The sequence below is a fragment of the Anopheles bellator genome, chromosome 2 (genome assembly GCF_943735745.2).
Source record: "Anopheles bellator chromosome 2, idAnoBellAS_SP24_06.2, whole genome shotgun sequence".
Lineage (NCBI taxonomy): Eukaryota > Metazoa > Arthropoda > Insecta > Diptera > Culicidae > Anopheles > Anopheles bellator.
The window spans coordinates 26,095,698-26,111,657 of NC_071286.1; the positions used below are offsets into that span (position 1 = coordinate 26,095,698).

Here is a 15,960-nt window from a genome sequence, read left to right on the forward strand (position 1 = left end):
GAGCCCACCGCGCACACATCAAGTACCGAGCAGCGATCGTTGACCTGTGCGTGAACTGCGCGAAACAAACGAGCGACCGAGAGCGACGCCGACACCAACCCTAACCTCAGCTACCGTGAGCTCAACATTCGTACCAAGGGCATCATCTTCTTCGCCGTGGGCGCCAACATCGCGGCCCGCGATCGAAGAACCGTACTCCGGTCGGTGGTGGCTGTACCGTTCGCTTGCGCTGCGTAGCCCCAGACTCAGGCGATAGGTGCCCTGCGGTTCACCCGAAGGTGCTTCAGGTGACCGCCGACCAGGGACGGTCGTCCAACCCGCCCGTGCTAGGTTGGGCGCTCGGGTGAAACAATCGAAAGTGAATCGCTCCGGAGTCGGTGCGGAGTTCTCGGGCGCCCGGCAAAGATCATTACCGAGGTCAGCGCAAATTGGTCGCGCGAACAGCCTGCGGTGAGCAGGTTCGTGGCGCTGACTCCTCGTGTGCGATCTCGAGAACGGTGACCCACGCGCGCACGGACCACTCTCGCGGTTGGCTTCGTCTTATAACATTGTTTTTACTACACCACCGTGCCCTTATCGGGCACAGACTCCTTCTGTGTATGTGTGACGGTGGGCTCTACTTCCTTGTCGGTTCCTTTCACTTTTTTGTTGCTCGGCAGCTGGGCCGTGCACGGTGGTTCACGTTCCGCGCACGATCACCCCGGATGCTGGTCGGAACAGCGCGTGATGAAGGAAATCCGTTCGCACGGACGCTTCGTACCGGTTCGCACGAAGTGTACCGTTAGTAATTATTCATCGGTTCGTCACGTGACGGTTGACAGCAGCGATGATGCAGTGTGGTGCATATCGAGGAGGAAAAATGAAACGAAATGAGAAGAAAATCAATCAAACGCTGCAGTGGCTTTGGGAGATGATCGTGCCGGATTGTTGCATACCATCGTCAGTTGGTGGTTGTTTAGCGTATTAGCTGTTGCAAGTTAAAAACTTGTCCAAATCGGCAAAGCAAACTTGTTAAATTATTATTATTCTATGAATATCTCAATTCAAATATACAGAATTGAAATATTATATTGAAATATACTAACTTCTACCAAACTAAATTGTCTTAATTGGTTGCAAACAAGTTGTTGTTGTGTTGCGAAAACCAACTCGGCAAAAACAATAAACATTTCATATTAACCAAGGTTTGGTTTGATTTAACTCAAAGAATAAAATTTAATAAATTACAACAAATTACAAGAGGAAAATAAGTTAAAAGTCGAGCGATTCTGGAAGCTTTGGATTTAATGGCATTATAATTTGAAGAAGACACTGCTAAGCAACAGATAATCCGAAAACCTGTATTCTCTTAGTTAATCCGGGCGCTGTTAAGTCAATCGTCGAACGGCGCTGTGGTGGGTGCTATCAAAGCAATTTAATCCTGAACAGGATTTTTTAGAGATCAGGATACAGGATTGAATCTTGAACAGGAAAAGAAAATTGACGCGGAATTGGTGCGGAGTTGATATCTTCTGCAACGATATTGGATTGTGTTAATTGGGCCTGAAACATATTCATTAAATTTATTACATAACAGCCATTATAAAATGATTTCCCTTTCTAATCATTAGTGAAAGATGAGTTTGATTCTAGCACTTGTTTATTCAAAAAACATTTATTGAAAGCAATTAATTTTAAAACTAAAACATCATTCAGTCGATCAAAGTAACCTCCGATAAGTTACCAGGCGCCAAAGATGATGCAAAAGAAGAAAGCCTTCGGATAGCAAAACGAACTGCGTAACAGCCCGCGCGAATCGTAACAACGCTTCTAGATCGTCCTTCCGAAGGGACGCACCGACAACGAACCATATCCGGTGCATCACCGCCTCGATTAGGGCATCGGAAAGCCTCGCTCCAGATTGCTCAATGCTGCCACAACCTTGCATATCTCGGTGGCGTAGAAACTTCAACGAGCAAGCCTTTCCCGGGGCTGCTCGAAAGCTCGCACGCTGCTCGAAAAGCTCCATAAGCTCGCGGTGCCTTCCCACGGCAGGAGCGATCTGCAATCGGGAGAGTACAATGGTCGCTGTGAAGGTCAATGTCAGCAAGTTACATCAGCCTCCGTAACGGAAGCGAACTGGTTCACTGGACCTACTTTCACTTTCGAGCGCACCACTGTCGCATCCGCCCATCTCGGTTGTCTTGCGTGTTTCCGACATTGGACATTCCCTTTGGTTTCGCGTACATCTTCGAAGCATCGTCTCTTTCGCACTGATCTTCCCCCGGAGCGATCTTCAGAAACGCTCCAGTTTAGTTGGCCATTATTTCGCTCCTTTTTATGCTCAGCGTGCTCTGGCAGTCAGGCCGACCTTCGAATGGGCGTGGAAGTGGAATCCCCAAAGGTTACTTGCTCCCGCGATGCACCCCACAGTCTCGTCAGGCGGTATCAAGAGGTCGCATCCGCGCCGCACGTGGATGGCGGTGGTCTTCCTTGGCAGGACCTCCGCGGCCAGTACACTTTATGGTACTCGCCCGTTCCTATGATCTGGATCTCTGGGGGGAAGCTGACGGTGGTGAACCTCCGCCAATCGGTGAACTTTTAAATCCGTATCCTTGAAGCGCCACGGAAAAGCGATCAGCACGGATGGTCTACAGCGGACCGGGGGATGCAGCTCGTTGAATAGCACCGTGGAGGATACATTATACAATCATCGGTGTAAAGTTTAGCAGGTCGGAGCATAAGCATTATCGTAAATATTTGAAACAGTATCCATGCGTCGACTTTTGGAAAGTTTATACACTTTTGCTCTCATAAAAAAAGGCATTTAATTTAAGCTCTACCGTTTGAGATAGTTTGCGTACGTTCAGTTTATTACAAATTTCACTGCTGCAATTAATCACACCCTTAAGGGGCTCGCTTTATGTTCATCCTCCGTCCCGTTTACACGGTGACGATGCAAACGTGGCGAGCGTCTTGAAAGGGCTGTACCATCCGATAAGGTCTAGGACACCGATTGTCGGGGCTGGGTGTTTTGCTCTCGTTTTCGGCTGTCGGCCTGAAATTCCTGCCCCCTGCAGTCGTGTGGAGCGGATTGTTTCGGTTTAAGCGATCAAGTTTGACCGATGGTAAACGGGTCAGCGTGACATTTCGTCCCTTGCCGCAACGGAAGTGACTCGCACGCCGTGGCGCTACGACCCTCGGCACGTCGTGGGGTGAACAAGTTATTGTTATGGAATTTTCTGGACGCCTGGGCCGCGAAGGCGAAGCTACCCGATGGCCCAAGTAATACGCGGTGACAATCGGTATGGCCATTCAAGGTGTGCGCCACAGTGCATAGGCGGCATGTGGCGATTTGTATGCAAAAAAAAACAACGGCCAATGATCAATTACGGTTTAACACTACAATGATGCGTTTAGCAAATGCATCGATCACGATCTAGTGTTAAACCGCGACAGAGAGGACAGCTGCAGTAGCTTATCTGTGATGAAGGATGCTTTCTTTTATTCAGAGGCGGTGGTGTGGAATGGAATAAAGATAAGGGGGCCATTATCCATTAATCGAGGTCAGTCGATTATATTCTTACTGTTGCATAATTGTGTAAACCTTGGCCCGCTCACTTTGCCATGCACGGATAAAATTCTGAAACGTGTTAAACATAACAGAATTTTTCTTTCCTTACAGAAACTATAATAAATTAATGATTCAACCAATAATTTTTTCTTTCATTAATTAAATAATAAATAATACAATGAAATCAAAAATAGAATATTACCATCAGTTTAGAACGTTGCCTTTTTGGGCTTGTTTAAGGCCCTTTGATTGATTGATTGATTTAATTGTAACTATTCAAGAGAATCCTTTGGATGGAGAATTTTGTAGTACAAAATAGACTTGGAAGAAAAAGAATTTTCAAGCAACATGTTGCTCTGTGAGGCATTTAAAGGTAACATCGTTTAATGCAATTTATGAAATCCTTTTTTGTTCTTCCGAACGGAAAACAATCTGATGGAAAGAATTAATCAGCCAACATTTCTTGGTAGCGTACGCCATCTGCGGTTACAGCTCCTGCTTCATTTTCGATCAAAAATGGGCCGATGATGCCGCCAGACCAAAATCCGCAACAAACAATCACTCGGTGCGGGTGCATTGGCTTCTCTTGCACGACGTGTGGGTTTTTCGATTCTGCTTATTGACATAACCACCGAGTTGGTTATGAGCTTCCTCAGAAAACATTATCAGGCAAACGTTCATTCGCTCAATTTGTAATTTTTTGTGAAGCTTATAGCTTCCCATTTCGTAAATTTTAATGGTTTTACTACATGTTTACAATTTACAGAATAAAGTTTAACATTTGAAAAGTCAAGTAATCGGTAGTTTTAAATCCAAATACTTGATGACTTGGTCCGACCGACAGAACCGACCGACACTAACACTTGGTATAAAGTACAGCATTATACTAACGTCGCCTGTAACTTGTTTGATATGTTTCATGTTTCAAGGCTCAATCTATGAATTAAAAAATGAGATCGAGAAGCAAGCGTGACAAATGGTAAAGTAGGAAGCTTCTTCTTGGCATATTTATTTATTTATTTATTCATTTCGAACGAACCCAGCGCTCTTCGGCTTCCAAGTTTCGATTGGAGATGGTTAAGAAACGGACTGTAGTAAATTAAACCAAACATAATTTCAATACGTTTCTCGACAACTTTATTTGACTTCTTTAGCTATGAAATAGTATTGTGCTAATGTTATGACGCACAAAAAGAATACACTTTAAACATATTCTCTTGATTTATTTAGTAGAAATGCACAACAGTATAATTCAACAATCTCGCGCAACTCCGCAACTTGGGACGTCGCACCATAGAAAGGGCCTCAAACGAAAGAGCATAGGACAAGTGAATCGCTCGCGGCCTCGGCTACTGCTGATCCGACTCGTTGACGAAGGCCGGTGGTTTGGCGTCGACGTAGACCGGTACCCGTGGTCCTAGCTGGCCGTCGTCACTCCGGGCGGTCCCCGTGCTGACCTCGCTCACGTCCCGCTTGTGCTCGTAGTCCGTGCTCGGGGGCGCCAGCGTCGTAGCGTACGCCTGTTCCCGCACCTCCACCTCCTGCTCCGTTTCGACGGGCCGGGACACGATGATGCGCCGGATGTTGACGGTGCGCGACGTTTCCTTGGCGTCGTGAGGTGCTGGCGTAGCCGACAGCACGCGACTGCGTACGTACGCATCGAGCAGCGAGCCGGTCGTGTCCGCCTTCGGTCCTCCGTACCCGACCTGGGCGATCGAGTCCCGTTCCGACAGCAGCCGGATGAACTGCTCCTGGTTGGCGTGGATCTGTTCGCGCGTTAGACCCTGGCCAACGACGAGCGACTGGGAGCTGGCGGTGGCCTGGTGGGACGTGGACGAGCTGGCCGAGCCCTCGCTGAACCGCGCGGACAACGTGAGCGGTGTGGTCGACGAGATGACGGTAACCGATCGCTGCGAAGCGGCCGTGCTCGAGGCGGTAATGCTGCCGCTGTTGCTGCTGCTGCTGCTGCTGGGGGCATAGCTGGACGAACCCGACAAAGTGGTCGCGGTCGTGCGGGGAGTGGTCGATGGGAAGGAGAATCCCCGCGGCGTGGAGTACAAGGGTCCTAGATCGAAGCCACCGGACGACGAGGTGGATGGATCGAACGCGACGATGTCACTGGCGGGAGTAGTGCGCGTGGCGTAGCTGATCTCGATCGTGCCCTGGCTCTGCGAGGAGCTCTGTTGGGAGGAGCTCTGCTGCTCACCGCGGTACTTGTCGTGGTAGCGGTTCGCGGGCGGAGCGGCCACCGTGCTGGCGATCGTGGCCGTATCATAATCCGAGTCCGAATCCGTCGTCGCGTACTCGGTGTGGTTATGGGTACCGCCGCGGGCATTCACCACGATCGAATCATCGTAGTCGTCTCCATCGTCCGCGAAAGTTCCGGGCGTCGACGATACGGGCGGATAGGGTGTGGTAGTGCCGACAGGGGGCTGAGAAGGCGTGATGGGGGCTACGGGGGTCACGGTGGGCGGCAGATAGTGTGGTGCCTTCGGTGGACCCTGCTCATCACAATCACGGGCAGGAGTTACCACCGGATACAGAGGAGTCGTCGAGGAGGGTACGTGGAAGACCCCAGGGTGAGCGGCAGGATGTGCGGCCAGCAGTGCCGTGTGGGGCTGCGGATCAACGTAGGCCACGTGGTGCAGCAGATGTCCTGCGTTCCCCGGGTGGTACACGTACGGGTGTGGCGCAAGGTGCGGGTGAGCGAACGGATGGAGGTACGCCGGTGTCTGGTGTCCTTGGTGGTAGATGGTGTGTCCCTGCGTGAAGATAGGCCGCGGTTCCTGTGGAACCGCACTTCCCGGCGCATCGATAAACTCCGCGTCGGAGCTCTTGGCCGTGCTGGCGGCCGACTTCTGCGTCTGGAATGTCCGCTCGTCCTGGATCCGATCGTACCCATCCTTGCGCGTGACCGACGGACGCTCCGTGTAGACCGTGGTCGTCTGCGTCACCACCTGCGGCCGTCCGATGCGCGTTTTGTACAGCTCTTCTTCGCCGTGCTCCACCACCGAGTGGTCGACCGGGGCTGGCGCCGGAACCGAGACGTAGATCGGGGGCTTCTCGGCGAACGTGGTCTTCGTGGTGGTTCGCGTCCGGGTTTCGGTCTGCGAGATCGGTTGCTCCAGTTCGACCAGCGCCGAACCGACCGGGCGAATGATGACCCGTTCCTCGATGTCGTAGAACTGATTCTGAATGGCCGGCCGGCGTACCTTGAACTTGCGCGATCGCACCACCGGGACGTGTTTCACCTCGGGCGGCGGAGGTGGTGGTGGCGTAATGTACGTTGGCCCGGTTGTGACCGTTTTGGTGTAGGTTGGAGCGACGGGCACCGGAACTGGGACGTGGACGGGTACGTGGACCGGGACGTGCACGGGAACCGGCGTTGGCACCGGAACCGGAGTTGGTACGGGCTTCGGCGCGGGAACTTGGTACACCGTGGGAACCTGATGGGGGTCGTGGTGATACTGGGTGGTCACCGTCACTGGGACCTGCTGCTGGACGGTGTGCGTCGTCGTGGGGACACCGCTGGTGTAGACGAACGACTTCGGATCGAACACTCGCACCGACGGACTGCCGTAGGAGTGGTACTGCACCGAGGACGGCGTGTAGCTCGCCCTGCCAAAGACGGGCTGCTGGACGTTGTAGGAGTAGAACTGGGGCGCTGGAGCCTGCTGCGCCACGGATACGGCGGCCGAGCGAGCATCAACGATGGCCGCCGGTGCCGTCGTCAACCGCACGGGTCCTGCCAACAGACCGGCATGCTGTTGACTGTTGACGAATGTTACGCCTGCCGGAGATTGCAGGGGCACTGCCAGGTAGCCCGCCGTGGCTGACTGTAGCAGCGCCAGGCAGGGTACCAGCCTTTGGAGCATCATTCTGGCAATGAAACGAAAGAGAAATTAGTGGCCACAGGTGGCACCGGATGGGTTGGGTCTTGTTACGTCACGGGGCAGGCGAAACCAAAAGTGATGCTCGTGCCCCGAATTATGCCACGATCACGATCGGTGCATATGAAATTTGTGCCGAACAATAGCGTGGTGTCGTTTGGGCGATGCGTCACGACTTTTACGCACGTTTCCCGTTTTCTTATGGTCCCAGGCAGAACCCCATCAACCAGTGACATAGTCTGAACACTGAGTATGATTGGATTTTGTCAATTGAATATTATGTGGCAAGGCTGTTTTGCGAAACCACATCCACCAGAGGAGTACTTTTCCGGTTGTTTGAGTTTCTTCTTTGTTTAATTTGATCTTTAAAATAACTTTCATTTCTACACCTGTAAGGCTACAAGTCTAACCTAAGATTTGTTTGGTCCTGTTTTGAACGAGAAGAATCCAGTCTGATCACCTCTATGTTGATCATCTATTCTGAAGTTGAATTTATCTGGTCCAGCTGTTTTGCAGGTTGCCTCTAGCAGAGTTCGAATTGCCAGCAGTCAATCCGATAGTTAGCCTAATGCAACTGACATTTAACGGGACACCTACAGTGATTTTTGGTCATCCGTCACATCGGTTCCACGGAGTTGACATTTCACAGGATTAGCTATCGCCAAACCGAACCTGAACCTGTTTCTGCTATTCGGAAACCACCGAAATTCCATACGGTTTTTAGTGATCTTTGGACAGCCTGGAAATATTCTAGCATGACCTAGAGCTGTCCGGAGATCCGAATCAAAACTAAGTTGTTTGGGCATTGTTTCACGCCCCACCGCCATACATAAATGGACCACAAAGGAATGCCTTTTTTACAGGCAAATTGTTAAACAAAAAAAAAAGCTCGCATCAATGAATTTCAAGCTAAGCTACAGACAAACTACACACTTGTGACTGCTGTGAAGCCAAAAAACTATTTAAATTTGAAATTTAAATATTTTTTCTGAGCTTCAGTTGAGTTCCAAGTGCCATTCTCAATTTCATTTACAAGTTCCAGTACTTCGAATTAAATATAACAACAATTTAATTCTTATTAAAATTGTTGTCAGTTAAAAAATAAACGTGAATCGTTGTAGCTTACAGAGACACTTAAAACAAAAAGTTTTCCAAACATAACATTAACAATTATTTTTACAAAACCCCCTTTTTCGTACACTGATTCGATAGCACGTGGGACCTCAGTTCGTAACCTTAGCGTTCTGTTCTCGTGTTTCATAAACTTTTCCGCAGCATAACATCGATTCAACTGCACAATTCTCACCAAAACTACGTTTGGTACGTTTCACTTCTTTTCAAACACCGGAGAGCTGTCGGTGCCAGACTTACTTCATCGCAGGACCGCAGAATCGCCACTAGGGTACACTGCTCTAGGGATACGTGGGCGCACTGGGACTTACACTGCTTACAGTAGCGCTTCTCCGTGCTCCGTACCGATCAGAACTGACCAGGCACCGCCACTGATCTGCTTTTTATAGACTTCCTTCCGACGGCACCGAGCTTTCGGTTTCGGCGTGCGTCTCGAAAGCTTTCGTCGCGCTGCAATCCTTTGAACTGCTGTCGGGCGGGAGAAGACGATAGCGGCCACGACCGGACCTCGGTCTGCGACATGTAAGGCGGCGGCAGCGTACGGCGGCAACCAGAAGGAGATGCAGTGCGCCACTCCGTAATTCGTCTTTGAGGCGGCATCGTGTTGTTATGCTTTATACTCTTTCTTTGTCCCTCTTGGGTCTCGCACCGACTGTACTTGGACTTGGACTTGGAGAGCCAGTGCACTACGTAGTAAAGGCGGACATTAGTCGATTTTGAAGTTTGGAGATAACTATGACCAATCCGCATGTTTAGCTTTCTGTAGATTCCGAGAATTGATCTGTTGCAGTAAAAGAGTGATAAAAATTGCTCGTTTGGATCATCTTTTAGACGAACTTTTACTGGAAGTACTTGGAGGAGCTTGGTGAGCGTCGAAAGCGGCGCAGAATAAGTGAAACAAATTGTCGTTGAAAAACAAGTAATGGAACTGGCAAGGGAAGTGGTGCAAAAAGAAGGTTAGCAGGAGGGCCCTCAACTTATCAGGACGTTAACTTGTTGGGAAGTAGACAGTATCGATATCAGTCGGGAAAAAGAAATAAACCATTAAGAAATAAGAAAGTGCCATTTCTTTATATTTTTACACATATACTAAAGTGATAGGGTTTCAATATTCGCAGATGACTATCCATGAAAACGTCTTGATTGTAAAGTCATAATGCAGTTGTCATGCCGAGTGCATAGCTTGTGGCGTTAAAATACCTTATAATATCGAAAAATGGCTAATTTAGTATTCATTTTGATCAAAACACGCGCAAAACAAACACGTTTAAAACATATGTAGATTTTTCCTGGTTTAGTGATATCATCGTCGATGTTTGCGTAATGCACATTCTAAAGTTTATAAGCTTATGCTTATGGCACTTCAATTGGATCACCGAGAAGGATTGCTGCTTTTCCAGATAATCCAGTCCAATAAGGCGTTGTGGTGCACATGCAACCTGCAGGCAATTGATAGCGATCGGGTCCGCCCGGTAAGGGACGACTTCAAGGTCACTTTCGGATCGATCCCACCGGGACTGGTGCAGTGTGTCTATGAAGTGGTCTTGATGAGGATTCGACCACGGCTCTTCCGGCTTCCCAGAAACCGGTGTAGCTTTACGGGGGCACGTGTGTCCGCAAATTTACTGCTCGCGTTCGAAATGACTCACAAGGCTTTGAACTTTAAAAATCGGAAATACCGCCAGCACATGAATGTTTTGAATTATTTTGGAATGTATTATTCACGGTAAAGAACAAGCACAGCTCCACAGTTCATCGATCGATGTGTGATCGGTTGGTTACGATAGTGTTCCTTTTTTATTCATTCTACTTGACCAATGAACGCTGCGTTTAGAACTTTTATTTTTGGCGACCCCCGCTGTAGATCGGGTCCATTAATTAAGGTGGCATTTTCCAATATGACATCGGCAAGCGACGTACGCCCGCCAGCGATCGCGAAGGAACTCGTTGTGCAACGCGTGCGCGCTGCTCTGAAAATTTCAGCAACCCTTCCTTCTAGCTATTGGTCAGACAAACAAGTGACACAGCCTTGACATTAAGCCGGCGCAAAGCCCACTAGATCACATGCTTGTTCTGCAGATATTCAGCGCTAATCACGCCAGTTAGTTTGTCGTATATTTAGCCTTTTCTCGAGTATTTAGCGCTAGGCTTTAATCTCTGCATGTGACCCTTAGTTGAGGAAGTAATAAAGAGTAGTGAATAATTTCGCGAGTAGTAAGTAATATCAGCAGCGAAACAGGTTGCAGGTATGGGTAAACAACGTGTTATTTTATTCGAAACATTCGATAGTGTTGGAAGCGTTGTACAACTTTGTACAACGTTACACGACGACAATACGCATGTCAGAACCCCCGGGTAATGGGGTCAGTGCAGCAAAGCCTCAACCAAATCCTCGAGCATGTAAGGATGAATTCCAGCATTTAACCTTTCGACCGGCACGCCATTGCGATCGGTGAGAAAGATGGTGAAGTTACTGTTCACGAACCCACCACAATTGCCCGGCTTTTTCGCCTTCAGATACCTGTACAGTCCGGGTGCCTTCGAGCCGTTTACCTGTGGGCAGCAAAAAAAAAACGAAAACATCAGAGCCCACAACATTAGAACCATCAACCGTTGTGAAAAGGAAAGCGACCGAATTCTAGCACACGGCGAATGGCGCGAACTGCCAACCGTGGGGTGTGATTGGCGCGCTCGATTAGCAAAATGACCATACGGATGGTCGCAATTTAATATGTAACTGAAACGCATCCGCAGCATAAAAGGGGTGATACTTACGATGCGTCGAATCGTCGACAACGTGTCGGCCGAAGCGCGGAGGTTTCCATCGCTTCAAGGAAGCGAGGCAATAACGCAGCAAAAAAAAAATGTCTGTCAAACTAGTCGCGAGACGCGGCATACCAGAGAATAACAGTGAGAAAAAATGCATCTCAAGGACGACAATTAATCAACTGGCACCTGGGCCGGTGGGGATGGGCACGATCGCCGCCGCCGATCTTAGATCGCGGCCATAAACGCTGCGGCTCTGACCCAGATCAATTAAGATGAAAAGCGCGTGCGACGATAATCGTTGACGTGCTGGGGCCACGGTGCGGTTATCAAAAACACACCACTGCGAAGGATGCGTGAAATGAGTCCTGTGAGAAAATCTCTCCATGCCAAGAACGCAACACCGTAGCAGCACCGGTAGCGTACGGCTGCGGACGCAGGCGCCTTATTTGACTGTCGTCGTCCGAACTGTATCGTGCGTGTGGCCAAGTACGGCAGCCCGGTGATGCGGATCGATTCGACCGATCCCCGCATCAACTTACCTCAATCTCGGTGAAGATCTCACCGATCGGTTGGTCGCCGGCGCCTTCGAATCGCGCCACAATCTCGGCCGGCGACTCTTTGGCCCCGAACTGGAAGCATGGGAAGAAGAGGATGTTTAGGTCTGTCCCGCCGGCACGGTCACGTTGGGCGCAAGATGAGGATGTGAAAAGGAGAAGAAAAAAGTGGCCAATACAGAAGGTTGCCATATGTGACTGGGCCGGCTAGGTCCGAGGATGGCGTTGACATTGGCCTACGGTTGCCGCCCCTAGTGCCGAAGCCGGGTGGAGCATTTTGGGCACACGGATCGCACTGCTACTAGTACCTTTTCGAGAATCGTTGTGATACTTTCGGTACAGTGGCGTGAGAAGAGCCAACACCTTGTCGAACGTGGCATCCTTGGTGGAGAAGTTCACGATCAGGCAGACCGTGCCCTGGAAGCGCTCGAGCGAGGTCTCGTTGCCGTTCAGATCGGTGGTGGTGAATTCGAAGATTGATTTCGCCTTTTCCGGTGTAGATTGCATGTCCACTGGCTTTCTGTACCGCTGTTCGCTAACCTGAGAACCATTTTTACGCGGTGAGATTGCTTAGATCTTTAGACATAGACCGAATTGAGCCCTAAAATAAAGCTTTTCGTTAAAACACCTCAATGAACAACAGTGAAACGGAAGTTAACAAAATTCAAATCAAGTCGCTGTTGTTTGAAATTAAACACGACACCGGCGAAAGAGAACAGCGGACCGGTTCGCAGGTCACAGGTTATGCAATCAACACGCGTGTACAAGCACAAGCTGTGTTTCTACTCGACGTCACCCGTTCCGTTAACGCCTTTGGTTAAAAATACGAATTACAGGGAAAAAAGTGTGTAAGCTTCGTTTCGATCGCAACACTTTTTGCTAAACTTCTGATTACTCAAGTCCCGCACAAGCCCCCATCCGATACTGCACTACGTTTTACCGTTTCGTGTTCCGGCTCTGGGAGCTGGCTGGTAACCCGGATTATATTGATTTTTGCGCTCGACTGAAAACTTTCTACTATCAGCTGGCCGTTTAAATACGAAAAAGCGAAACTTTTTTTCCTCCTTGAACACTTCGCATGTTGCTCGGCTCGAGGAAGGCTTAGAACCATGAATAATGCAACACACCTAACCTCTGCGCGTCCACTGACCGTCAGTACTTGCGTAGGGTTCCCCGTTGACCGACCGGGATATCACAAAGACAATAAAAAAGCCCGAAATAAATGTCCACACATTTTACGTTGTGACTCAAGTGTCGTTACTTCCCGGTTCCACTTTATTGAGGCGTACACTTTGACGCCGTTGTTGGTCGAAAACGAATCGAATACAACAGCATAAGTAGATTTTCATACGCAAGGTGACTACGCATCTTTGTCTTCCACGATGCTTTTCGGGTATTTGGACGGCGCATAGTGACCGAACGGGATGCCGTTTTTATTGACCAAGTACTTAACACAGTTCCACTTCAGTTCTTCTCCGCCAACACCGACCAGGTTGTGCTTCAAGTACCTGTACCTATGCTGCTACTATTCATACTATTCTCTACGTTTGTGTGCTAAGCGCCAGTCTGAAGGAAATCATCGGGCCGCCCGGCCCAAACTTTTTTCAAACTTGCCAATCAAACTACAAATTTCTCAACACCGTTACCGTGTATTTTAAGCAAAAAGTTTATTAATCTTTCATTAACATTTTAGTGATGCATCAAGCACAAAAAGCAAGCATGGGTCCTTGCAGTCCTTAGCATGGGCAGCATGGGCCAGTGTTGTTAGCCCAGCAATTTGTCAATGTCCTTCACGATACTCTTCGGCGACGTAGTCGGTGCGTAACGGTCCACCGGCTGGCCATCCTTGTTGATCAGAAATTTGGAAAAGTTCCACTTGATAGAGTCACCCAGAATGCCGCCCTGCTTGTGCTTCAGGTACTTGTACAGCGGCTCTGCGTCATCACCATTCACCTTGATCTACAATGGGAACAAGTTTAGCGGATTTAAATTAGAATTGTGGTTGTACGTTCCAAGCCGAAGTAAAACGAAGATAGTATAACGAGTGAAAATTATTCTCCCATCATCGATGGGTCTATCACTGACATGATTCAGACCAAGCTCATCGAAATCGGCCTAACATTGAAATCAAATTTTATTTCTCTGCCTTGCTAAACACAGAATAATTCCCAAAAGGAACTCAGCGCGACTTTCAAACAACAAATTTATTTCAGAGATTGATTTTTCAGAAAAACATCAAGCATTCAAACATCAAGTTCCAGTTTTACCAAACTATTGACTAGTGTTTGCGAAAGGACCGGAGGCAGAGTCCTTGCGCCTGCGATTGCCAATAGTATTAGCCCAGCAACTTTTCAATATCCTTAAGGATACTGTTCGGCGACGTAGTCGGCGCATACCGGTCCACCGGTTGCCCGTCCTTGTTGACCAGGAACTTGGAGAAGTTCCACTTGATCGCATCGCCCAGTATGCTGCCCTGCTTATGCTTGAGATACTTGTAGAGCGGATCGGCACCATCCCCATTGACTTCGATCTGGCGGAAAGATGTAAAATCAAGTGTGAATTTGGTACAGCCCTTCTTGGCGTTCAGCAAAACCAAAACTGTTACTCAAACGTTATCACAACCACACACTATCAAAGGCAAAACCAACCACTAGTCACGGTTCATGCTTATCACGCTACGCAGCACAAGCATTTTGTAAAATATTAGCGTGACACAACTTCGTACTCTACAACTCAACACACTGTACGAAAGTAACCAAGCGTTTAAAAATTAATAAAATCAATAAAATAAAAGTGTACCGTACCTTGGCAAACACGTCTCCAACATTTGCCTTCGCCGAACGCAGGTGGCACACCATCTCCTCCCCATCCTGTTCCGGCATCTGGCCACCGAACTGATCGCACGGGAAGGACAGTACTTTGAAGTCTACAACCAAAGCGGAAGAAGAGGTCAGATTTGGGGACGGACTAACGCACACGATGGTCTTCTTACCCTTATCGGCGTACTTTTCCGACAGCTCGGTCAGCTCAGCATAGTTGCCCTTGGTGAGCCCGCACTTGGAGGCAATGTTGACGATGAGCAGCACCTTCCCGCGGTACTTGTCCAGGCTAACCGATTCCCCTTGCGAATCTTTCACCGTAAAATCGTAAACCGATTTTGCGTTCTTGTAGTCCTCCATCGTTGTTCCGTCGCTGGGTACCGCGCTAGACTGGCCGTAGTATCGATTGGTGCCGTACTATAAAACGAAAGCGATCTATAGCCTAGCGTGTATGGTGCAATCGGACAGCCGCGTTGCTCGGTTATCTGAATATTGAATGATGAGAAAACGGCACACAAGCGGCCAGATGTGTATACCGTCGCGTCAAGAGTCCGCTGAAGGACCGTTGGTGGTCGTGAAGCAAACAAATCCCACAACGCACAATGACTTGCGGAATGTCGTAGGCCGAACGAGGCAAAGCGGCGCCCCGAGGGGGAAGCAACCGGCGTGAGTCAGGTGGCTAAAAATTAGAGCCCCCCTCATCAGCAATGATGGCATCACTATCGGCCGGACCCGCACCTTCCGCTTCCTAGCGTCCCCATGCAAAATGTGCGATATGATAAAGTAACGAGCAAAGTCCAAATACTCACAGCTATTATGACACCGACCACGGTCAGTAATGCACTTTTCACCGACAACATTCCACCGGCCAGTTGTGCTTGTTTATCGAAAAAGGCTACTTACGTGGTTCGAAACTCGCGGGACTAAACAGAGCTGATTTCTGGCCAAAACTTTACCGAGTGCACAGAAAAGAGATAAGTTCTTCATTCACGGACTGCCGGTATGTTTTTGTGTTTAATGTCGACGCAATTTCTGGGCCGTTTGACAGCTGTGACCGGGGCAAACGATTTCATCGAAAACATCGCTCGTCAATACATCGCCAGCGTAGAGCGAAGTTTTTTCACCGGGACAGTGTTTTCATTTCAAATTCTCCGTTGCTTGTTGTTGGCGAACGGAACAAACATTCATTTTTCAACATTCAGGAACACTGATATGTTAAACTATAAATTGGTTTGTGTTTATTT

At 48.9% G+C, this 15,960-nt stretch overlaps 3 protein-coding genes across 5 annotated transcripts; all 3 read right to left on the bottom strand.

Moving 5' to 3' along the window:
* Positions 1–4,902: 4,902 nt before the first annotated feature.
* LOC131207261 (mucin-2-like) lies at positions 4,903–7,431 on the bottom strand. Its single transcript, XM_058199871.1, has 2 exons — positions 5,549–7,431; positions 4,903–5,518 (listed from the first exon to the last, which is right to left on the bottom strand). The coding sequence occupies exons 1-2, from the start codon at positions 7,429–7,431 to the stop codon at positions 4,903–4,905; spliced, it is 2,499 nt and encodes an 832-aa protein (XP_058055854.1).
* Positions 7,432–10,827: 3,396 nt separating this feature from the next.
* Positions 10,828–12,891, bottom strand: LOC131210324 (glutathione peroxidase-like). The gene is made up of 4 exons (XM_058203555.1): positions 12,838–12,891; positions 12,206–12,437; positions 11,883–12,004; positions 10,828–11,127 (listed from the first exon to the last, which is right to left on the bottom strand). The coding sequence occupies exons 2-4, from the start codon at positions 12,402–12,404 to the stop codon at positions 10,939–10,941; spliced, it is 510 nt and encodes a 169-aa protein (XP_058059538.1). The 5' UTR covers positions 12,405–12,437; positions 12,838–12,891; the 3' UTR covers positions 10,828–10,938.
* A 765-nt stretch (positions 12,892–13,656) lies between these two features.
* Positions 13,657–15,755, bottom strand: LOC131210323 (uncharacterized). Of its 3 annotated transcripts, none has more exons than XM_058203551.1 (4): positions 15,620–15,755; positions 14,890–15,133; positions 14,702–14,823; positions 13,657–13,856 (listed from the first exon to the last, which is right to left on the bottom strand). In XM_058203551.1, exons 1-4 carry the CDS (start codon positions 15,701–15,703, stop codon positions 13,662–13,664), a joined length of 645 nt encoding a protein of 214 aa, XP_058059534.1. In that variant the 5' UTR covers positions 15,704–15,755; the 3' UTR covers positions 13,657–13,661. The 3 variants fall into 3 exon arrangements, with proteins under 3 accessions (XP_058059534.1, XP_058059537.1, XP_058059535.1); XM_058203554.1 differs by having other exon boundaries at positions 15,526–15,667; XM_058203552.1 differs by lacking the exon at positions 13,657–13,856 and adding an exon at positions 14,083–14,427.
* Positions 15,756–15,960: the final 205 nt, after the last annotated feature.

Coding starts and splice junctions, on each gene's coding strand:
- LOC131207261 (XM_058199871.1), bottom strand. CDS start 7,431: ATGATGCTCCAAAGGCTGGTACCCTGCCTGGCGCTGCTACAGTCAGCC. Junction 5,519..5,548: donor CGCACGACCGCGACCACTTT/GTCGGGTTCGTC, acceptor TGCCCCCAGCAG/CAGCAGCAGCAGCAACAGCG.
- LOC131210323 (XM_058203551.1), bottom strand. CDS start 15,703: ATGAAGAACTTATCTCTTTTCTGTGCACTCGGTAAAGTTTTGGCCAGA. Junction 15,134..15,619: donor TCCCGCGAGTTTCGAACCAC/GTAAGTAGCCTT, acceptor TTCGTTTTATAG/TACGGCACCAATCGATACTA. Junction 14,824..14,889: donor GGAAAAGTACGCCGATAAGG/GTAAGAAGACCA, acceptor CTTTGGTTGTAG/ACTTCAAAGTACTGTCCTTC.
- LOC131210324 (XM_058203555.1), bottom strand. CDS start 12,404: ATGCAATCTACACCGGAAAAGGCGAAATCAATCTTCGAATTCACCACC. Junction 12,005..12,205: donor TCACAACGATTCTCGAAAAG/GTACTAGTAGCA, acceptor CCGGCGGGACAG/ACCTAAACATCCTCTTCTTC. Junction 11,128..11,882: donor AGATCTTCACCGAGATTGAG/GTAAGTTGATGC, acceptor TGCTGCCCACAG/GTAAACGGCTCGAAGGCACC.